We start from the raw sequence: 25,006 nt of genomic DNA, 5'->3' as shown, positions 1-25,006 counted from the left end.
CTCGCTGTTATCTTAGAAAAATAGCTGCTGTAATAATAATCATAAACAAACATTACAAATGTCCACTTTAAATGCTTTCATAGGAATGAACAGGGCTCTGCCTCCAAGGCTGTGTCCAGATATAACAAAACTCTCCTGCTCACCTCCCTCCATGCAAACAGAGTTTCCCCCAACACTAGTTTGCAGGGGCACTATTGCTGCATCCTGGGTAAAGTGTTTACCCAAGACTGTTGTGATTGGTTTAAAGACAGCTACCACTGACAAACATCAGGGCGCTGTCCGTGGTGCTGTTCATGGCACCATTACAGTCATCGTTGGATTCCTTCAGGACCTCAGACAGCGCCATGGCTCTCTTTGTCTGTCTGGCTGGTTTCACAGCTTAGTGTTCAGCAAATGCTGAACTTCATATTTCTGGTCTGGTCCAGAAAATTGAGGGAAACCATTTTAAGGTTTAGGGACTTTTTTGGCATGGGAAAACAGCTGCAGCCAGGTCTTAAACTTATCTAAAAACTATATCTATATTATGTAAACAGATTTATTGATTCTTTCATGATTTCTACAAATAAATCATTTATGGATGTGGCATCAAATTTACCTGCTTTTAAAGTACATTCCAGTTTACTTTTGTTCATGAGATAACGCATGATGGAAACTGTTAATAGGACAAAAATAACAAAAATGATCAACAGTGTAAATAGTTATTATGATTTTGTTTTAGAGATATCTACTGAATTTAGCATGCTAACCAGCTAGCCCCAGCCCATCCCTGTCTAAAGCCCCAGTGCTAGTGGTGTAATTATCAACAGTCCCCTGGTCCCCAAGCTCAGACTGAACTGCTAGCTGCACGGCTAAGCAGACAGCAACTAGAGTTAACAGCAGTTAGCGGTTAATGTGCTGATGTGCCGCACCTTATTTGCTTTGAGTATGGATTTGACAGGTGGCCAATTCTTACATATTGCAACTTACTGCAAAGTTACTTTAAATAAATATGTTGAAAACAAAAAAAACATGGTAAATGTGCTGGAAAATATGATAAAAATGTTCAGTGTGCTTCTTCTAAAATGCAGTAAAACGTTACTATGATACATGATACTGAGCTAAAAAAATAATATTTATAGCTAAATTTATAGCTTATATTTGGCGGACCCTGCCACCTTTCTAACTTCAACAGTGTTCTGGGGACCTTATTTTCCTCTGGGACTAGCTTGTTAATTCAGTTATGGAGAAAATAAATATGCCTGAGTTTATATTATTACCTCATTAATATTGTAAACATTACAAATCTGAGTTTGAATTTCTTCTCCAAAAACTACATAGTGCCCCTTTAAAGGATGACAAAACGGACATTTAACTAATATAACGATGAAAAAACTGGGGCTCAGTAGCATGCAAAATGAAATGTATGTGAGAGTGCATGCAGTTTTGACTCACCTTTAGTGGTTATCAACCAGAAAGGTTTTCAATTTAGAGCTTTATTGAAACAAGAGAAATGTGGAACGTTGACGTTGTCACAATCTTCACCCAGAGGCCTGTAAAATCAGCATGAGTGAGGAGGGCTGAAGGTTATTTATAAATGAAGAAACTGATTTAAGTAAACGGTTTGATCCATTTTCCTAACCTTTACGATGAAGGCTGAGTTTGCTCATGTGATTTCTTTAAGGCTGCAACTTGCCTAGATGGGTTAAACAGATGTGAAACTGTATTGTTGATAAAAAAAGGACACATACACCTCCACCCATTCATAAAATCAATAAATAATAAATCATACAATCAAGTCTCACACGTCCACAGCTGCCTACACAATGACAGATCCATCCTCACTCTTTGTTTTTATTGCACACTTTAATCATTTAGTAAACAGATCTTTCACAGTAACAATGCAATAGCAGAAAACAGAAGCAAATCACTGTGCGGTGAAGCTTGTTAGGTCTTCAACGTATTTATAGGTATTTACACTGAGAATATGAAAATCAAAGAGCAGTGCCCGAGGTTATCCCTGCAGTGGGACGAGGCGTTTTTAACCCCTTTATCGACCCCCGAAGCACTTCTCAGACTTGAGTCCAGCCTCTCAGGCTGTACACTGCTTGCAGCTCTGTGAATCCTGTCCATACTGCTAACCCAAAAACATTCAAGTACTGTATTTCTGTCATTGCACAGGTACCGGGTCAGCCAGTGCACAGGACTCTGTGGAGGAGAAATGCATGGCACTGCGTCAAAAATCTAATAGCTTTGTTGTTTCTCTGTCATCTGAACATAAAAAATAAGTCCCCAAAGGAATTTAAATACGCAGTATCCAAATGCTAAGGTAAATATTTCCCAACATATAAAGCAAAAACCTAGAATGTATTAAAACACATCTCATTCTTTGTGATGCACCAATAAATAGTCATCTGGACATGAAATCTCTTAAAAATGACTCAACGTACAAACTGTAACATGTTGCATTGCATAAACTGATGACAGCTCTAAATGTTCCAGGTCTGCATGTAAGGATAGTAGTGCATTTGAATGAACACTAACACGTTTCATGTTTTTGGTTTGGAAAATACTATTTTAGTGTTGCGCTGTTGTGCCGCAAGCTAGACTTGCAGGGGAGATGAGAAAGTAAAAAAAGAAAATCAGAATAAGGCAAAGTGAAGGAACTATTTGATCTACAGCTTCAGATATACTCGCGCTCAGATCTAAGCCGTTCAGAAGGATGTGATAACATTTTCAGTCGGTCTGTGCCGAGACAAAAAGCTTATAAAGACCGATAAATTGAACACGCAGTTTGGAAACTCTTGCTCTCCTGGTCGTGACTTCATTTTCTCTGCTGGCTGCAAAACAAATATCCTGCAAACACACTTTCTCAACCTTTTCCCATACATTGTAATAACCGATAAAGCTTATTGTCTGACCATACGCTGCCCAGTCAGGATGTAACGTTCTCATTTGGTTATGTACTAATATCATGAATCACATAAAACAAACCCTCCATGTTCAAAACAAACAGGACAGAATCAGAACACAGCAGCGGTTCCTTTGTGTCTTGTACAACATTTGATAAAATACATCTGTATCTAACAAATACAAAGCCTCTCTCTGTGTGAGGACAGTCTTTCATGGGGTCTTCTTCTTCTTCTTCTATATAAACACACGTAAAAGCAGGTTCCATAGAGGCAATGATGGCAAGTCTTGGAATTCACTGAATTCAGCTTGATATCAGAAAAGTGAGACTTTCGGTGCAGTCCCATTGGTCGAACAGCCACACACGTGGTCCATTGTGGTTTTCCCTCGAGTCTCGCCCTCACTACCTGTGCCCCGGGCTCCTGTGGGTGGCACTGTCCCGGACAAGGTCCTCCTCCACCACGTTAATGTAGCCTTCTTTCTCTATGCAGCCCGCCAAGACCTGCAGCACCAGCCGGAGCCTGCGGTCCATGGCCTGGAGGTGAGGCTGGATGAGGACGGGGGACAGTCGGTCACGGAGCAGCGACTCCTCCATCAGGGCGCTCAGCTGGTAGTCCTCTTTGGCCAGAAGCTGGAGACGCAGGTAGGTGGATTTCCTCAACCTGGAAACAAGGAAATAAAACTCACTGTGATGCCCACGAGGCCATTTACAACTAAAGGATTACATCCTTTAACCTCATTGAGATTATTTAAGGATTATATGAATCAAGATGAGAAGCCACATGTGTCTGAAATCGACACATTTTATAATCTCCAGATAGATATTTCTTTGGTACATGAAGCTTAATGGTGGTGATGGAGGAGCGGCTAGGCCACCGAATACAGCAGGGTGTCTATCGGTGTCAAAAAAACCTTCTCAAGATCATTTATGACCAAATTTAAGTCTGATTTTTGGACAAATCATCTATTTCTTCAAGCATTGTAGCTAAGTATTAATGTATGAAGGTTTTACTGTTTGTAGGAATATGGTTATTAGAATGAGTTAGCTTAGTAAAAGTAAAAGAGGTTCACCGATTTGTAAGATCAGAAATGTGGACTCATGCAGAAGATTTTGACTGATTTTTACAAAAAGAAATTAAAATCAAGACAATTTAATGACTTTCAAGGCCTAAAATCTTGATTTCCAGGGTATATTTCAGTTTGAGTTGTTGAGATGTGTGGCTCTGGTCTAAAGTTTTTTTTAGACCTGCTGAAGCACTGGTCAACATCCTTCAGGCCCTGTTGCCTCGAGGAAAAGATACACTAACCCTCTAAAAGGACTGTCGGAAATTCACAAACAACCGAAAAGTCTGACCTGCAGCACTGGCTGAGGGGCACCAGGATGGACAGCTCGTCGTGGGAGTGTTTTCCAAACCTATGAGGGAGATGAAGCAGGAATTATCACAAACTTACCATGTTGGACTGCTGTTCAGCTCGCCACATGTTTATTTAACTGATTTTCATCACAATGCATCAAACATTTAGCGGTTTGTGAAGCAGCTGAGTGTCTTTACCCTCTTCCGTTGTCAAGGTGAATAATGAAGGTGTCGTTTCCAAACTTCTCAAAGGTTTCATAATGGTGTCGATCCATGTTTCCTGTACAAGGAGAGAGCAAAGTGGTGAGAACATGTGACTCAGAGGGAGGACTCTTCATATGTGATGTCCTATCCTGTTACTCTTACCCATTAAGAAGTCAAAGATGGTCATATCCATGACGTCCAGCAGTCGGGTGCCTCGGTCATACGGAGGAGTCTGCTTAACCTCGTCACAGTAATCTGGATCCACCTCCCACCTGAGAACACACAAAAAACATATTAAAAATATATCTATATTCAGTCACAGACAGGTGGATGATTACATATCCACCTGACTCAGAGGCCATGAGGTGTGCTGACAGATTCATGAATCAATGTCGTTTCCTTACTCGGCCTTCTTGCGTTTGTGGTAGGAGCGTCTCCAGGGGTTCCTCCAGGTCTTGCGTTTGGCCAGAGTCAGGTCTGGCAGGAAGGCTGCTAGCGAGCCCTCGATCTGGTCCGGTTTGCCGCACAGAGCGTGCTCCGTGGAGCAGTAGTAGGAGCACTCACCGTAGAAGCAGACGTTATTGGCTGAGGAGAGAGAAGAAAACAATATGATGTCAAAGAGGAAGCGCACGCAGAGGTTTGTACATTACCTACTGACCGTCATTTAATATGTCTGCCTACTAAGTTACTGGGTGAGGTGAGGGTCCATTTATCACCATAATCGAACAACATAAAAATGAATGAAGAAAAATGATTTAATTTAATTTAGTTGGATGGTTTAAAATGAATTAATCTTATTTAGTTTTGGTTTTATTTAGTGATTGTATTTACAAAAAAGACCTTCTGATGCCCTTTTTGGAAACATTTTGGGAATTTGTTGACCTACTCTGCCACCCTGTGGTGACTTCTGGCTATAACTTTATTTATCATCAAATATAATACAGTACAACCCTGATTCCAAAAAAGTTGCTGTTCCTTTTTTGGCATATCTATTTAATTGTTACCGTACAAAGACAATATGTTTCATGTTTTACCTCATCGAATTCACTGAATTCTCCAAAAACACCTGTTTGGATCGTTCCACGGGTAAACAGGTTCATTGGTAACAGGTGACAGCACCATGTGTGGGTATGAAAGAGACATCCTCAAATGTCTTAAACAGTGTCCCAACTTTTTTGGTATCGAGGCTGCACACACCAGGGCATACACACTCCGACTACCCTCAACTACAGGTTCATAACTCATGTTGCACACAACCCAGTTTACTCAAAGCCGGTGCGATGCAGACATGTAGCTGTGCCACACTGCTGTGGCTGACGGAGTCTCTACCTGGCGAGATGAAGAAGGTCCTCCACAGCTTCTTATCACGAGTCACGTCTCTGATCTCCCTCGTCATGTTGACAAGTCGTCCTGCCACCGGGGGCACTCTCCGGAAGTCAAGGATCCTGCACAAAGAGAAATGTAGACAGATCTAATAATTGAATACTTAAAATAGAGTGGCTGATGTTGCTTTTTACATAGAAGTTGTATTGACACAATGAATACTGTTCATGTGTACCCTTCCTCAGACACATATTTTTGATAGGCACATTCAAGGGAAAATCATGTATCAATTGGGCTCTATTAGTAAGCAGCTTATTAAAGGTTAATACAGTATATGTAACCTTTTCATTTTACTGTATCATACAACGTTTTTGACTGTAGTTTGCTCAGAACAAATGTAGCTACCGTCAGTCTCCAGCTCTTACTCCCATGATGCCCCAGGCACAACAGATTTCCAGAGCGTCTCCAGCTGAACAGGAGAGATATGAACTCTGAGCACCTGCCATGTCTGTGAGAGCTGTCTGACCTGGTGCTCTTGAGTTCTGCACCTTCCCCTGCTTGCATCATCTGTCTGTTAACACACGTTACCTGCATGTCTACATAGTAAAGGTGGGTGACCTGATGATTTTAGATCGTCATTGATTGATGAAATTTCTTGGGGTGGCCACCAAAAGCAGTTTTATGGGCAGTCAAAATTGTCTGGCTGTGTGTGCGTTTCTCTTTTTCACCTTATTCTCACCATTAATTTACTGTAAATAAATGGTACCTAATGTTAAATATCAGATAGAGGCATAATATGCATACGTATGCAACTATATAACTATAGCTAGCATCCTGCTGAATGAAAAACAAATGTGTGCTTTAACGTTGCAAATGGAGAAATTAAGAGGCTATTTTAAAGCAGAGAAAAAACATCGCAATTCAGATGGTGGATTATAATTGTGATTAAATAGAGTGTGATATTACTTTATGGCTAGATCGCTCCTACTACACAACAGGATGTACTCCTGCTCGGCATTTGTCATACTGTTCTCTAAATAAAGACAGCTCAAAGAAAAAGTGGGACGCCAGGACACTTTTTCTCCCCAGAAGAAAAACATTTAATGATTTCCAATCAAAACTGTCAGAAACAAGAGCTGGTCTGTATCACTTAAGCACACGAGGTGTTCAATAATTCATCATCGTTGCTGTGCTCTCCGTCTGCTTTTGTGTTTGGCAACAAAGGCGGCATTTAACAAGGTCCAGCATCCGCTTCTGAACAAAACAAGGACGGAAAACACGATTCACACCTCGGTGAACCACATCTACTTAATCACAACCTGTTCTAACAATCGCTCTATTTTTAGACGTCACTGCTCATTTTAATTCGTCTCCTCCTGTCTCTCATCTCTCTCATTGCTTTCTTTTACTCTCATGTCAGAACACTATGCCCATTCAGCCTCACTGTACGTTTGCTGTCCAAATGACCCTGACCCGTTTGAGACTAAAACTAAGCCTCCTGGGAGCAGACACACACACACCCACACACACACACACACAGACAGACCGGCTGAGTGGAACAGGTTTGGTGAAACTTTATCCTACAGAGGAAAGTATTAAGGAGCTGCAAACTGCACCATCATGTTAGGGCCCCGGTGACAAAGGAGCACCTGTGTGTGCGTGTGCATGTGTTTTTCTATTTGTGCGCCTCTTACACACTCCCGAGTCACAAGGAGTTCACGACAGATGGTGGTATAGTACAGCAGTAAAGCTTAAAGCCCTTGAGATGTAGAAGTAATTACTGGAAAGCAGCACCTCTTCGGGATATTTTAGTACATTTCATCACAACTGTCCAGAATTAGAAATCAAATTAAAGAAAGTTTTAGCAGCGGGGCAAAACATCCTCCTACTCCACATTCCTAGCAATAGCTCTGACTGGTATCCGGAGGCTGCTGCGGTCGGGCAACTGGACTTTAATTCATAGGCAGCCCTGCGTGACACACAGGCTAAATTCAAACTGCTCTTTAGGGCTAACAGAGGCCCTCCCCCCTGCTCCAAAACCATGTCCCGGTGGTATGAGTTCCTGTTTGGCTCCGTCCTCCTGCCCACACAAACACATGCCACTGACCTCATCTGGAGTGAGTGTGTGTGAGTGTGAGTGTGTGAAGTAATTAACTTTCCTTCACCTTTAATCGTCCTCTCCTACCATATTTGACTCTCGGTGTTTTTACCTTGTCAGCTGAAGCCCGCAGAATAAAAGGATCAGGTGGAAATCAATATACTCAGGAGCAAGTAAAGGAGATGATCCGAGTGTTATCTAATCCCCCGTGTACCAAATCCCATTCACATTTTCACAGCTTAAGTCCATTATTGCGCACCTCCGGTTTATAAATGGGTTAAAGCGTCTGCTGTATGAGTGAACGGACACGAGTGACCTGCCATTCTCCCTGGAACAGACTGTGAAGGATGATTTGAAAAAGCACTCAGGGTGAGTCACGAAAACAGGAGTTTTTGGGAGGGAAGGGGGGAGATGATAAAACTCACCTGTCCAAGTGGAAAGCGGCGATCTCAGCGTTGTGCCGCTCAAAGTCGGAGAAGTAGAAGAAGTCTGGAGGGGTTTCCTGCTCCCGGGTCTGCCTGAAAGATAGTGACGAAGAAAACGTTACACACAGGATCCAGCAGCAGTGTGTTAATATGTGTTATTTTTGTCTCCTCACATCTATCTGGCGACCCTCGGATATTAACTCAAAACCCCTTTGAGGGTCGCAACCCCCAGGTTGAGAACCAGTTGAAAGAGTATTCAAAAATGTATTTATTTGAAGGTAGGTTAGCTTTACATTCAAACAGGTGAACATGTAGGGGAGCAAATTACTATGGGAACTTGTTCATTGTTTGAAAAAAACTTTAAGAAATTCAACAAGTGAAAGTAGATTTAAGTAGACCACCTGTGTAATAAAACACACAGGGAACTACTAACTAACTATTCGACCAGAAGGGCACCCTAGAGGGGACTTTATCATGTTTTATCTACCATAGAGGCACTTAAGAGGGCACCTTCACTGCTCAGTCCACCTGTGGTCCCAACTCTCATGTTTTTGTTACCCAAACAAACTTTAAATGAGGGCAACAAGAGGGAACAGGATAAATCCCTTACATTTCTACATTATATCCATGTCCCACTAAAAAATGTTTAAATTCAGGGCTGTAAGATGAGAAAATATGAGTATATATATAATCCCTTGTTTGAGTTCTGACTCATCAGGAAGGAGATCATATTTTTTAAACAGTATTGTAACAAAGACGGTGAGTAAATTCAAAACAATATCCCTATAGCGTGCGTTTCAATTTTAAGTATGCCATCCTTTGATTTGAGACATTTGTGCTGCTGTCCGTGCAAATCTCCTCCTCGGCTTTCATCAGATTTTAGTTTGCCGCGGGCTCAAACTCATCTCAGCGTCTGCATCCCTTTCTAGGACAGAAGCTGACGCATGAGACCAAAGCCTGTGTGGACAAGGCTGCTGAAGGGAAGCTGGATGAGATTCTTGCTCACATCCTGCAGTTCCTCCCAGCGAACAAACACACACACGCACACACACACACACACACAAACACACACACACACACACACACACACACACACACACACGCACCCAAACAGACAGACATCCAAGAGATGTGACTCCCTGCCAACCAAGCCGTGGATCTGAGTCAGGAACTGCTAGAAGCCCCTTTGTGTCTCTCTCTCTCTCTGTCTGTCTGCCCGCTCGTCTGGCAGCAGGATATCATCCCTCCACATTTGCACGCTTACGTTCTCCTTCTCGCACACATGCATGCAGACACACCTGACATTAACCTGCTGTAGCTGCTGCGCTTGCACACAGTCAGCTAAACTTTACATACTACATGCCACATACTTTATCCCCCCTCATCCCTCCTGCTGCTCTGGCCTCCTTTATCTTTCCTCCCCCCCCTGCTCCTCCTCCTCCTCCACTCCATTAGTGAGGATTGGACTTCAGGGTGGAGCAGTGCATCATTTCCTCCCTCCCCCTTCCTTCCTTCTCTCCCAATTTTCTTGAGAAGGCAAACCACTGACAACGGAAAAGAACCTGTCCTCCTATTCACTGACACGTCAGGGAAGCAGCCATTTACCCATAAATCAATTGCCGCTATTGTGATCCCTTCGTGCACGGTAGGGGAGAAAAGAAAGGGGTAGAATAAAAGGTAACAAGGGCAATTTGTTTGAAATAGGTGACCTTAGAAGCTGGAGCACTCATTGCACCTGTGACGTACCTCGTTGCCATTGAAATATGCTGCTATCAAGGCGCCTTATCACGTAGAGATAGTCAGTGTTTTTGTTTAAACCTGTTCTGGAAACAAAGTGGGTCCACTACTTCATGTAGTCTCACATGGTCCAAGTTCAAATGAGATAATATCACTGAAAATTAACACAGTACAAAATGCCATTTTTTGACCTCCAAAAACCCCTTCCTGAGAGTAACAGGGGCAAAAACTCATTATAGTTCTTTGTTTCCTGATTTACTCTAACTTTATGAATATAAAAATAGTCAAAAACAAGTGTCTTGGTGAAAAACAAAACAGCCTATTCAAAGAGCAAAGGGCATGAAATGACATAAACTTGCATGATTTCATAGTTTAACGCTTTAAAAATGGATATAAACTATATATTGCTGGATTTGAAAGCAATCATTGGCTACATGACGCATGAATCATCCTGCAGCTGGCGTGTAAGTGGCTCAGGAGAGAGGAGAAAGAAGAGACAGCGAGTCACTTGTCTACACGATCACTTATTGTTTTTCACTTACTTGCTGTTGTAGGCTGTAGGGTGGGCATAGAAGCCCCTATCTAAGCTTTCTAACAATATAGACTTAAATTGAGGCGTTCGCTATAGCGGCAGGTCGCAAACACTGAGGTGTGAAAAAGAGGCTTTTTTCTTTAGGATTTTGCCCTGAATTGTACAACGGTATATATTAAGTTACCTAACAAGTTACTCTGGAAGAAAAAGAGTCTAAAGTTGAAGGTTGTTTCTCTCTGCAGAAACCCCAAACTCAGTTCCAGTCAGTTCCTATAATGATGTCTTTCCTTCCAAGCTTTTCCAGCGTCCATACTCCCCTAAAATTTCACTTCCCACTGTGCAAAATGTGTAAGCGTAAACCTGACTGACAGTTAGGCATTACAGGCTTTGGTTGCCATGGTCACCATGATGTAAAAATGCAATTTCCTGTCAGCGAGGAAGCTGCTTAGAATTTCGAATGTAGGTAATAGAGCAGGTTTGTGGTGTGAAAGGCCAAAACACATGAACACACACACACTGTCAAATATAATTTCCACTCACATTTATGCACACACGCGCTGAACACACACACACATGCACACACACCCTTTGTGAGTGAGTGTCCTTGATAATAATAAAAGGCCCTTTATCTGAAGTAGACTGTGATTAGGCTACAGCAAATGTACTGTATGTAGTTCAGCAGAATCTACTGGAGTGTGTGTGTGTGTGTGTGTGTGTGCTTGAAGTGATGAAGCTGAACCTCTTCCCTATGTGGACTCAGTTTGCGCTGACTCGGCAGTTTTAATGCTCTTTCATGAGCTTAAACCTGCACAGTGGAGGGTTATATTAGAGAGATGGGCGAGGGAGGGGAACGCAACAACAGCTGTGGCCCAGTCTCTGCACACACACACTCCTCTTTTTTCTTCTTTCTTCTCTCTATCTCTCTCTCTCACTCACACACACACACCGATGATACATGTTGGGGACAGAGAGAGGGCAGCAGAGACAAACCCAGCGAGAGAAAATCAATGCGCTAATCACGTCCGTGTCACCTTTTGGAACGAAACCGAGAGGAAATAAGCGACTCTCTTCACATGTTCCTGTTAACTGAAGATGTAACAGCATGAATACAGCACATACTCCCACTGACCTCGTGCTGTAATGCCACCTTGATACTGATCCCAACACAGAGCATGAGAGACAGAGAGGGTGCATGGGAGATCTGTCATCTATTGGTAATCCACAGCAGATTTCAGCCCCCCGCCGACAGGTGTCTTTGTCTCCATCTGGCCCTCTGTCCTGGGTGCGCTATGTGTGTTATGTGTGTGGGTGGCTAAAAAGACACGGGGAGTGCTTTGCTATTAGATCTGAGTATTCATGCACACATGTAAATCAAAGTTCCTGAATATAAAACGTTAGCTATTTTGTTGTATTACTGTGCCTACGGAGAATTAACACCTGAATCTTCAGCTCCCCTTCAGCTTTATGGAGCATAATAGTGTGTATCAGCTCGTTGTTATTCCGCCCAGCCTACAAATTCAGAGTTTTGATCAACTGTCACAGCTCTCCATAGCATTGTTTTCAGCTGCAGCAAGCTCCAACAACTCACAGCAAACAACCTGTTCAGCAGCAGACGGCAGACAGACACAGTTAGAGACTAGCTGGTGATCATTATGGAGCATGTATCAGATAAAGAGCCGGATATTTCCCTCAGGAGGTGGTGGAGACCAAAACAGAGCTAAAAGATATAATTTACATTGGTCAAACTCAGCACATCAGCATACATTAACTGCATCGGGCTCAAGTCGGGTTCGGATGTAAAAAAACAGAACACCTGTTGAGTTTACTATTATTTCAGATGGAGTTTCATTTATTTTTTAATGCAGTTGCTCTTTGATGGCAATGCAAAGGTAATTTGAAGCCTAGTGAGCCCCTGATTAGTTTTTTCTTTAGAACGTTTACAAAGTTAGGTCGCCTTTTTTCTTTTTTTTGTCAGAAACACACAAACAATACCCCGTGCTTTCATCCAGTCGACCATAATGAGCCATGGACCTTCAATCAACCCCATCAGCTGAGATAAGTGGATGTAACTGACAAGACGGCGAGCGGGCCTGCTCTAATGCATCCCTGAGGCTTAACTTGCCCGGAGCCGTATGAGATAACATTTATTGCATCCTCTAAACAAGATGTGGGATTATATCGGTCAAGTACACGAGAGAAAGAAGTCGACAAGAAGAGAATAACACGAAGAAACTGCAGCTTACTGTTGCAACTGTTTAAAAAAGAGATTGGAGAATATTAAAGTGTGTTTAGGTTTTTCTAACCTGCTTTGATTTACCAATTCTGTTTGGTTACCGTGCAGCCAAATGAAATTCCCTCTCGCCAGCCTGACCCTACTTAACACCAATTATCAAGCATCCAGCAGCTCTCTCCTCTGCTCCTCCTCTCCCTTCTTCCTCCACTTACTCCTTTTATGTACCAGCGTCCATGTATACTCCCCGTCTCTGTCACTTTTTAATTACTGCAAAACAGAGACAACAGACTGATGTGTACAGAACAAATTTCACTAAAGTATATATCATTTTTCCTCCCTTTTGGCATTATGTTTTTAAAGTATGCCCTGTTTCCTGTGAAGTGGTGTGCTGAGAGTGTGTTTTGCTTGCGAGGATTTTGGAGAAAAGCAAGTGATCAGCACGATATATTCAGGACACTTGTGGGTAAGTGGCACCTTGTCGAGCACTCACTACGCCTCTCAAGGTGATGGACAGGTGGAACGATGGAGGGCCGGATAAAAGATTGTGAGATAAAACCTCTTCAGCCTGGTGATTTGTGTCAGAGGGCGCTTGTCTGTCAGCAGCACTACATGCAGAAGTATCAGAGAAAACACAGACCAAGGCTGCGTGTGTTTACGTCCGCCATCAGCAGCAAAATGTGTGTGCATTTATTCCTGAATCTGCGTCTGCTTAGCCGTCTTTATATTCCTCCGCGCATGCCGCATCTTCGCTTCCTCCAGCATCTGTATCGGAGAGGGATCTAAGAATCGGCCCAGGGCCCCAAGGTAGCTGTCTGGATTGAATTTCAAATCAATGTTACACAAGTTGTGTTCTAGCCTCAGCTATTTTCAACACAGGGTGAGGCAGCGCCAGGAGGGAGGCGGCGAGTTATCTGCCTGTGTGGGAAGCAGTATGGGCGATATTATCATAAGAATGCTGGGAAAAAAAAAGACCTGACTCAAAAGAAGATGGATGATGGCCTGAGTCAGTGCTTCAATTTCAAAGTTATTAGACAAGAGGTGGGAGGGAGATTATCAGCGACCAGCTTTCTGCTGCATAACGTATTCAGTAGAGCTGCCGATATCTATTGATCGATCAGAACAGGGTGCACTGGGGAGTTTCATTAATGATCTGCATTAAAGGTGCGAGTCGTTATAATGACTACATATGATTATTTACATTTAGTGTGAGAATGGCCATGCTTGCGATAATTTTTTTTAAGTTCATTCATTTGTTATCTCACGGTGACAAAGCTGGTTTGTTTTTTAGATAATCAGATAATTAACTGGTGATCTTTGAATTTTAAGCACGGCCTTTCTCGGCTCAGTTATGTAAATGTACAGTTACAAAGGTTAATGTGGCTTAAAATACATCAAAATATAAATCCTATACATAAATGTGTAGGCACAATACGTTACAAAGCCACTTTCTAAATGACAAAGAAAGTAAATGCAGATAAAGTGTCCAACTATCTCGTCAGCAGTCAGGCAGTGTTCCAGTCTCCATCTTCCAATTATCTCATTCACTTTATCTCACATATTCCACCTTTACCAATTATCTCCAGTGCCCTCGCTCTTTCTTGGCTGTCTGACCTTCTGTCCACAATATAACCTGCAGGCACAGACTGAGACCTTGAGTGTGGAATCTAAATGTGAGGGGAGCTGCGTAGCTGTGGGCTAGGTCACTATCTGTGACCACCAGAGATCTCATGGCTACCCTTTAGATAGATGACAGAAACCCTAAGAACTACAGTATATTGTGTCTATGTGTGTGTGTGTGTGTGTATGTGTGAGAAAGACTGTGCCTATCCATGTGTCTCATCTGGCCAGATGGCTCGAAGTCCCTGTCTGTCAGGGATGACGCTGTGGCTTATGGGTCCGCAAAGCCCTGCTGCTCTCTATCGACCCTCTGTGCATGCAGTGTAACAAGGCGGACTACACACAGGGAAATAAAACACACAAATATGACGGCTGACAGGTTGGGGGATCAGGGAATGAAAGCTCGACTTGAAGATAAAAAATATGAACAATAAAAGCTCTGATCAAAATGTGATTGCCAGTGATTGAAAACCCTTTAATGCACCGAGGGGGATTAGCGCACATACAATAACAGACACATTAAGCACATCAACAGCACAGCACTTCATAAATAGAGGATGAGTTTTATCGCAAGCCGTGCCCACCGCTTCCCTCCACTCGTTTTGCTTGGGAAAGATGTTTTTTCTGACACCTCTTGCTTTCATGGCGATGATCAAATGAACACTTTCTTGACTATGTGAAATCTAGAAATGTCAAATTTTTCCACCAAAATCAGTATCTGAAGCTTCTACACCTCAGTTTACATGAAGAAACGACTTCAAAATCTTAAATCTACATAGACTCCTTTACAATCGTGAATGTATAATTATGATTCCCCGTATTGCAGCTATGTAGGCTGAGTCTCACTTCCCTCGTCTCACTGCTCTACATTACTGTTAGAGCTATTTCTGAACCGGCTGTGAATCTTTTATTTTTTATTTTTCCGCTGGCCTTAATTGACTGCCGTGTCATATTCAGCCGTGTTCCCCTGGGCGCACGTTTAAAGGCCTGAAATCACTGTGAAGACCTGATGCAAAGCTGCTGAATTATATCTGGGCTTTTTGGGATCCCTTCCCCACAATCATCTTAACGGGCTCCCCCGAGTCTGAGCGCCCTTGGAATATGGATGAAAAAAGAATGAAAAAAATAAATAAGTAACTGGAAATCTTATTAGTATCACTGCGTATTTTCCAGCTTCACAAAGCCACTTTTTTTGGTGAATGTATTAGAGTGTTGTGCTTGTTGCTCGATAAGCGTATTCGCTGGCGGCTTTCAGTGGGGAGCGCTACCCCAATGGCAGCTTTCTGATATCAATAGAGTAAGTGTTTGATGATTCAACTGCTTTTCATTCGCTCAGAATAACCAGAAAATATACCTCAATATGGTTTTTGTGACATTACAACAGCTTAACATCAGAATTATGTTTTGTCGAGGAAAAACTGATTATTTTTCCTTTAAAAATGAGCAATACAAAAACAAATCCTGTTAATTAAAAGTATTCAAACATAAACATTTTTCCCTCCTGTTCTTGCCATACTGGATTTATACTTTCTGTGAGAGTAATGCCCTCAGGCTGCTGAAAACAAACAATCTCCTTTGGGGTGTAGGAAGTCCAGGGAGGAAAATATTTTCCATGGAAGGAAAAGAAAAAAGGTTGAGGCGATTGCAAAACCTCTGCAAACTCTACGTAATTGATAACATGTGAATAACAGATTCGATTTAATCGAATTCAACAGCGAACGTTTCTTTACATGCACGGCATGAAAAAGGGCAAAGCAACGACACAGAAAGGAACGATTAGAAACAGTTGTTCATGTTTTGCAATAACACAGCTGTTTTCATGTATGAAATATATGTTGCGTGTGTGTTTGCTAAAGGAGATTATGTATTCGTATGAAGGATGAGACAGGTCTTTATGCTGATGGTTACCCTTCTTCCTCGCTCCCACACAGTCACCCACAACAAGCAACACACACATCAGGGTTTATCCTCAACAATCAGCCGTGTTCCAGCACCACAGAGCCACACTTGGTCATATTTACATATCCATCCACAGCGGATTATCTGTTTTCAATAGCACAAGTCTGAGGCAATCCTTCGCAGGGTGCGCAATTCATGACAGGCTTTGCACAGAATATGAACTGTGAATTATGCAAAACATACACAAACATCAAGGGTATTCTTGGGTCAACAGTGATTAGATGTCACAATGCACAAGCTCGGGGATGTTTAGAACAATAGGCTTCAAAAATATGGCAGAGGATGTTGACACTGCATGCTGACAAGATGTGCGGCTTTCTGCAGTATGTTTCTCTCCATAAATACCCATGTTGCATCTTGAAGTGTAGTTTTTCCCCGCATTGTAGCAAGTGAGATTTTCATGTATTTTTTTTTAAAGCAGTTCTAGATGTATTCAGTATCTGTGCCTTTAAACCAGTCCTCAGGACTTGCGTAAGGTTGTGTTGTCACAACTATACAGTCACAAGCCTTCACACAGCTGTGGGTGAAAAAAAATACTGGCAGAGCTGATGTGGAAACACAGAGAGCGGTGTCTGCTCAGGCCTTTGAGAGCTGACCAATCAGAGCAGACTGGACTTATCAGGAGGGGGCCTTAGGGCTCATGTCTACTGTGTTTTTTTCTGAGCGGCAGCCTCTTTTGTCAATTTTTTTCAAATGAGGAGAGAGCATGCTTTTTTGAAGAGCGCTGCCTTTATTGTGCAGCAGCTCCGAGCGCTTAGAGTTTAAAACCCAGGACTCAACGATAGTGCCCCTGTAAAATAGTGTTGGGGGAAGCTTATTTTTGTCATGTGGGCAGGCGATTTCTGGCATTAAAGGGGGTAAATTCCTGCAAAAGAAAAGGTTACAGCTGCTAACTTGTTTGCGTTTGTGCCTATAGTGAACAGGTTAGTTGCCAATTTCAGCGTGTAGGTTGCTAGCTTGGAGGTTGTTGTTGTTAAACGTAGCGATGGGGATTTTGAAAATGGTCCATGCAGATAGCGGAAGGGAGGGCCCAACAGTCTACATCCAAAAGAAACAGAGAAATCATAACAGAGATGAGCGCTGAATGTTACTGGCGAGCGTTTTATCACCCTATGCATTGCAAGCTTGTTATTAGCTGTGTAGTCAGCCCTCTGTTACCGTAGCTTTAGCTACTGTCAATCAAAGCTGATGTGCAACGTCTTTTTCCCTCATCACACGAGTGCTTCAACTCAAGAAAGAAACGTTATGTGAACACGGGCCCTCAAAGAGACCCAGTGTTCAGACAGATGTGCTGTTTCAACATTAAAGCATGTAAAAAATGTCGAGTAGACGCCCAAAATAAAAGTATGAACCTGAAAATGAGCACAATGCGGGACTTTTCAGGCCAACCACCTGTTCCAAAAAAGTCTCAACGCTTTGGCAGCTACAACAAACTGAACATCCGAACCAGACGATCCACCATAAAATGAGGTATGAGAAGATCCCTGGGAATGCAGGAATGCTGTGGATTGTTATTTCCCTCCACCCTGCCACAAATATTACACCCAACCTCCCTAAAGTGAAACAAAGAGCATTTATGATGTATTAGAAGGCACTAATACACATGAACAGTGGAGCACAGTCCCTCCACGCTCTATCCCAGCAGGAAATTCCTCCAGAAAGCCTCTACCAGTTGTCTCCATCCCTCAGAGCAGATGGGGGAGGGACTAACGCTTTCAAAGCACCAACAGCCAGATTCAAACTGAATAATGTGGGAGAAAGTAAAAGACGTCCTCCACCTTGACACCTCGGGTCTTACAGAGGCAAAAAAAGAAAGATCAACAGAGGCCGACATTACTTTCATAATGAAAACAAACTGGATCGTTCTCAGCCTGTTGGGATCAATGGGGATTTTAGAAGGTTTCCCTGTATGCGTGTGCAAGTTTTTGTTTCTGCCTGCACAGAAAAATCAATGGGCATTACCATGAGTCTTCATCTCACAGGGGCTGAATAACAAGCCCTGGTATTCAGCATGACATGTAAGCTGAAGCTGATGAGAGGAGGGGGAGAAAAATCCCAGTATGAGCGTGTCAGTAAACTGCAGGGTTAGCGAAAAAGCAGTCTCTCCACTCAGCTGAGGAGGATTTGGGGAAAAAAGATACAGAAAGCCGCTCCACTTCAGGGTATCTCCTCTCAGTCTGAGTTCTCCGCATTCGACTTTGATGGGTGGATGCTGCCGCGCCTTAAGTTTGAACACATGTAATTTAATTGGAAAGGTCTTCAAAGCCGTTTCGAGAACGTTTGCATGCTCTGTCTTTGTCGTAAAATAAATGCGAGGTTATAAAAGGCCAACAGAAAGTCTCTGACCAGGGTGAAAGTAAAATCACGTTCCGGTGCTTGGATGAGATTCAAAGCTGATTCACCGACTGGAAATTGGCAGATGATGGCTCCAGAACGAGCGCTGAGGAAGAGGAGACTGAAACACCTGCCAAAACCATATAAATCATCCCCCGTTTTATAGCGAGAGTCAGTACTGAGAGGCTCCGTGTAGAGGACCTTCCTCCAAACTAGCCCGCGGTACAAACCATTAACAATTTATTTGATTATCGCTAAGTAGTTGCTGAACAGCAAACACCAATTAGTGCAAATTATGTTAAACCCTAGGAAGCATTAATTTTCCAGTGCTGCTGCTCCAACACCACATACACACACACACACACACACACACACACACACACACACACACACACACACACACACACTAGTACATGGAGTGTGTCTGTATGTTCAGAGCCAGGAGAAGTTAATTGGATTGTGAGTAAGCATTTTTGACGTCCATTATCTTTGGCCATCTGTGGGGGCGAATATCTTGAGGTGTTTCATCCAGAACAATCCTATTATCTTGACCCAGAGATAAGAATGCACACACACACACACACACGCACACAAACACACACGCACTCTCTAGCACATACTGTATAAAACCATGTTAAATATCGCCTGCTGCAGCTCTCCCTCTCCCAAATAAAAACGATCTTCCCATCTCTGTCTCAGACATCGTCCTGTATGGATAACCTTGTCACCGCAAACACATCTCCATCATTTTTTCCCCCCTCTTTCCTCCTCTTTCTGATTTCCTTTTCCTGAAGGACACGAGTCAAGTCACTCCCTTCCCCATCTGTGTTTGCTTAAACCGCATGTGGACACAAGAGCAGATAAAGACTGTCATGTGCAAACACACATGGCAACACACATGGATGCGCACAGCGGCACATCCAAGGAGGAACTTGGCAGCCGTTGATATTTGACTATCTCAGAAGACTTTAATCTGTAACAGGCCAGAACGGCTTGAAAGACTTGGTTACATTTTCCCCTAATTAGTCCAATGTGAGGCTTGTTAAAATGCCATATTCCAGCAGCGCATGACTGATGACTGAATAGTGTTTGATTAAGTAGAGCTGTCTCCTTTCAGCTCCCTAATGAATGTGTTTATTAATTACCTGAGAAGCTTTGGGGTGGTCGCAACAGCCTGTTCTGTTAAGTGCTAAAAGTTACAAGCTCCTGCAGTTCATCCATCACCACATTCAGCTAACAGAGCAGCAACAGCTCAATTTTTAGCGGGGCTGTCGGTTATTCTCCCAAAATGGATTGCACACCACCGAGTGCAGCCTAACTGCATAAAACTTCAATACCTCGACCAAAAGAAAGCAATCAAAAGAGTCCTTCCAGAAAGCTATTTTGCAGACAAGGCCCCCAAATCGAGGCTCGGGTGTTTGTGCTTCGTTTCTCCCACAGCTGAACTTTTCTATTTAGACCTGTCAACAGTCTTGTTGTGCTCGGTGGTTTGTGGTCAGATGCTGTTTCCTAAATAGAAACCATCTATCAGAGGCTAAGTGGTGGCTGAGAGATGTCATTGTGGTCATGAGTGGGTGACGGCGGTGGAGGAGGAAGTGGTGAAACCACTGGAAAAACAGTTCCAAGGGTTGCATTTATCCTTGTGTAAGAGCTAAGTGGGATGGAGCGAGTCCAGTGCACTTGAGGATGAATAGAGTTAATTTGTAAGTGAAAGGAATGAAGAGGAGACTTGGGATGTCTTCACACTTGAGCCAAGAATACATTTCTGACAAATTTTCTCAACATTCATATCTATCAAAGACATCGCTCTGGAGGTACATTACAGCACATTTTCTCGTCCACTGTGATTCTCACGAGATAAAAACAAATGAAACACCGGTCGAATGTCGATGAAAGATATTTTCTCTTCACCATTACTGGTCACACAGCGTACCACGAGGCATCGTCCATGCATCATCGTGTGACGGCTGCATTTTGTAATGTGACCTTTAATGTCTCTGCACACTGTGTCCCAATGCATCATCTTGTAATGATGATGTGTTGTTGGTGCGTCGGTGCTCTTTGTGTATATCCCGCACAACGGAGGCACAATGACATAAACATCTTTCCGTGTAATGTAATTCCATACACCCAAACATCTCAAGAACCACAAAGTTAAATTAAGACCTCTGTGACCCTATTTAAGGTTGAGAAAAGAAGTATTTTTCTGGCTTTTGCAATGGATGGCACGAGGACAAATAGGTGGTATTATTTTTAGCCAAACTAGCGGCATGGCTCGAGGGATGGCAATGTCAGGCAGCAGGTTGCTTGGTCCACCACTTTGGTCAAGACTGAAATATCTCAACAATTTTTCCATCAGTCGCTATGAGATTTACTGCTGTGCCAAAGTCTAACATAGATGCTAGCATGACTGTGGACTGAAAGAAAATTAAATGCCGACTATTTTGAGAACTGATTAATCATTTCAGTCGTTTTTAAAGATAAAATGCCAAACTTCAGCCAGTTCCATCTTGTCAGATGTAAAGATTTGTTGCTTTTCATTATCATTTATGATGGTGACTGAGGATTCTTTGGGTTTTGGGACGCTGGTTGGACAAAAGACGCAACTTGCAGACGTCACTTTGGAGCTCTGGGAGAGTGTGATAAGCACTTTTCAAAACTTTGGGGCAGTTTTTAAATGACTAATCGTGAAATTAATCAGAAGCTTAATCCCTCATGAAAATATGGCTAGTTGCAGCCCTACACACAGATGGAGCCGGCTGTCCGCAATGCAGAAGCTAAGATAATAGGGCTTTTTTGTGAGACTCACCACCTGCCTACACGTTGACCATTCCACTGGGACGACAGCTGCTACCTGAAATATATCTGTGGATACACACAGTCTCTACAACTACTAATGCTGCTGTATAATGACCCGTGTGGGATGTTGTACAGAATGTCTACTAGTTAAACTGTTGAGGTTGCTATTTTTTTCATCATACATCTGATAACGAATGTCTACTCTGTCTTTTGTTGCACCTGACATACTTGAAATAGGGTCAAGTGGAGGTGACCCACACACACACACACACACACACACACACACACACACACACACACACACACACACACACACACACACACACACACACACACACACTCTGTCTGAGCTTTTCCATATCTCAGAGACTCCACCAGCACTCCTTTTGTGAACAATCTTCCCAGCAGCAGCAACACTGAGAGTCTCCCTGCACCTCCAGCACAGAGGCTCTTCTGTCTGTATCACTGCTGCCCAGAGCTGCAAAAAGGAGGGTGGGGTGGGTGACCCAGGCAGGCCCCTGGATCAGGTTCCTGCCTCCCTGGGCTGGTGATACCAGACCTGGCCACTGCAGCCCCTCCCACACCCCGTCCTGACAATGGGCAAAGCCAGGGAGAACCCTCCTCTGGTTTAATTGGCGGACAATGATTGCATTCTCCTCCCCCTCCGCTGGCCTCGGTCAGGGGGATAGGGGAGTCGCACACAGCCTAATTGCCACCTTGCAAGGGACAGGCTTAGACAAGCACGGGCCTGGCCCACAATGGATGTATTAACCTCTGTGCATGGTATCACAAAGGCCTGAGTTACATGGCCACAATGTGTTCTCTCTTTCTCTCCGTTGAAGGACTGTTGTTTCATTCATTCGGCTCGGGGAGACATTCAGGTGGACTGTGATAGATCTACCTGGGAAAGGTCGTTATCTAATAACGGGGCTCAGTTGTAAGGGGTGGTGCAGTGCGTGTGGTCCCATTGACGAGGGGCAGCGGTTGATTTAGTGACAAAGTAACAATGAAGCATGTGTGCTCTGTCATTTTCAGACTTCCGTAATGAAACCAGAATTACTGCCTCAATAGTATGCCTCCACCCACTAGTCACCCTGCAGTTTACATCCAAAGTTTGGGTGAAATTTTGTCAGAATTAGTGCATGAAATCTGTGGTTATGGCCATAAACGAGGTCATAGTGATCTTCACCTTTGACCACCAGAATCTAGTCAGTTCATCCTTCAGTTTAGGTGGATGTTTGCCAGTGCGGAGGCATAAAAAGGAAGAAGCATCAGCCACCAAGCCAGACAGTTATCCTCATTATGCTTCAGAGACAGACTAGGAATCGAAAACAGAAGGGCCATTAGCAAGATTTCACGTTGCACAATAAGTTGTTGTCTAAATGTCAGGATAAACTCTGTAAATCCAACGTCTTAATCACAGGTAGTATATTCACAGAGCCACTTAGATGACAATTAGCCTTTGAAAATCCCCCACAATTAAGTGCAGCGTTCCTGAGTGCTCATTTAAGGGAACCAATCTGGGTTATTTTGTGTAACTGCAGCAGACACTCCTGCTGAAGGTACACGATATATCCCCGCCAGAAGTCAAAGGTCTGGCCCACTTTCCTCGGCTCATAAAAAGAAACGCTCAGTCGACCAGATTTCATCTCCTGGAGCGAGATGAATTTTCAGCATTCCAGACAAATGCGGCAGCGACATTCCTCGTGGGAAGCTTAGGAATTCCCCCCATACTGTATTTTAGACTATAATAATATGTTAGGCTGGCTGAGCAACATAACCATACAAAAGCAGTCACAAAAACAAGGTCAGGAGCCACAACAAGCATGCACAACTGCAGAAATGGGATTCACTTGGATGTGGTGGAAGACAGAGGGGCGCACACGCTCTGGTCCACAGGCATGCACACTAGCACAAAAGCACAAACATACATTAGAAATAGACAGGCATGCGATTCAAATATCGGGATTTATTAACAGACTTATTGATCCAGTCATTAAACATACATCTTTATGTGCAAAAACCTGTTTAGAAAACTCCAAACCATCACATCACTCAAGGCATGACCCATCCTGTTGTTATCGCAAAGTTAAGAGCCTACTTAATTTCAAAATACACACATGCTTACACCCACGTCAATACTTTTACCTTATAAATAGACAGACAAGAAGAAGAAGAAGAAGAAAGTGATGTCAAAGTGCAAAGACTCAAGAGCCGCTGGTGTTTTTTTTTACTGTTTCAAAGGAAGATGGCACAATAGCAAGGGTGCAAACTACATCTTTGCCTTTCTTACTCTCACACATGCGTAAAGGTCAGTTTAGGAACTTCTTTTTAAAACACAAAAATGGGAAGTAATCGATTACTTCATTTGTATCAGCCATGGCCATGAGAATCAGGTGATTATCGGTTATTGTATCGGCTGAAAAAGGTCTATATTGCGCATCCCTTCTGAGGTCTGACTGGGGTCATTAGCATAATCCAAAAGTACACACATACACATACACACACACACACGACTCACAGTATCATCTCCAGCAACTCAGCTGGCCTGTAATCACATTACGATTAGGGCTGCCACATTACACTGTGTGTGCATAAACACTTGTTAGAGAGAAAACGGAGAGAATCTAAAAATACAGAGCAGAGAGGCTCTGAACAGAGGAGAGGGACAAGCCGAGGATTAGTACCGCCTCAGCGAATCAAACAAACAAGTCCAAAAAGGAGCATGAGCGGGAGGTGGAGACAGAGAGAGAAAGGGGCCGGGCAGAGGAGCGGGAGGAAGGGAGGGATGGTGATGAAAAACGCCACTTCCTCAGGAGCTGACCTAGTAAAACATTCATGAGAGATGTCTTTATGTGAAGTGAAGTGAGAGTGGGGAGGGTGTGAGGGGAGTTAAAGGCTCTGGAGTCTAAAATAAGACAGTCCCTCTGTGTTTCGGTGTCTGTGTTGGGAGTGTGCGTGTGTCAAAAAAAGTTATTTGAGATTTGAGATGATACACGAGCACGTTCGGAGCCTGATGCCGCACCGTCGACCTCTCGAATCGAGAATAGACTCCGAACTGAGACACAGACGGAAACATGAAAAGATGTAACTTCTTGTGAGAACATCCAGCGATGGGATTCAGCGGTAATCATGACAATGATGAGAATGATAGAAAAATGACTGATTGCGCAAGAGTTTAACATGTGGCTGCACCCAAACACACATTTTAATGACAGGACATAATCAGATAATAAGTAGAACACATATAGATGACTGACACTTCAATTAAAACATCACACACTGAAATTCTGCAGAAGACTTCACGAAGCTTGAAATCTTAACTCAAACAGCATGTGTGTGGAAGTCTGTGCGTGTGTGTGTGTGCGTGTCTGTGTGTGTAATCATGTGTGTGCTGATGACTCGGCAGATGTGACTGCAGCTGGTTACACGACTGTTGAAGCATCACACTAATTAGCCGGCTCATCTCACAGACTACAAGAGGTCAACGCATCAAAGCGCCCA

General features: G+C 43.2%; 1 protein-coding gene across 1 annotated transcript in view; it reads right to left on the bottom strand.

Moving 5' to 3' along the window:
• Positions 1–1,816: 1,816 nt before the first annotated feature.
• The window catches only part of fam20ca (FAM20C golgi associated secretory pathway kinase a), a 38,734-nt gene continuing 15,544 nt past the window's right edge, over positions 1,817–25,006 (bottom strand). Inside the window, exons 4-10 of the mRNA XM_073494556.1 lie at positions 8,292–8,384; positions 5,775–5,890; positions 4,850–5,030; positions 4,608–4,717; positions 4,440–4,521; positions 4,241–4,300; positions 1,817–3,548 (exon numbers count right to left, since the gene is read on the bottom strand). Of these exons, the coding sequence (XP_073350657.1) occupies positions 3,290–3,548; positions 4,241–4,300; positions 4,440–4,521; positions 4,608–4,717; positions 4,850–5,030; positions 5,775–5,890; positions 8,292–8,384 (901 nt within the window). The 3' untranslated portion in view covers positions 1,817–3,289. The remainder of the gene's footprint in view (positions 3,549–4,240; positions 4,301–4,439; positions 4,522–4,607; positions 4,718–4,849; positions 5,031–5,774; positions 5,891–8,291; positions 8,385–25,006) is intronic.

This window comes from Pagrus major, chromosome 23 (genome assembly GCF_040436345.1).
Source record: "Pagrus major chromosome 23, Pma_NU_1.0".
NCBI classification, from domain to species: Eukaryota; Metazoa; Chordata; class Actinopteri; order Spariformes; family Sparidae; genus Pagrus; species Pagrus major.
Note: the sequence above shows the minus strand (reverse complement) of the source record. Positions and strands in the feature narration are given on the sequence as shown.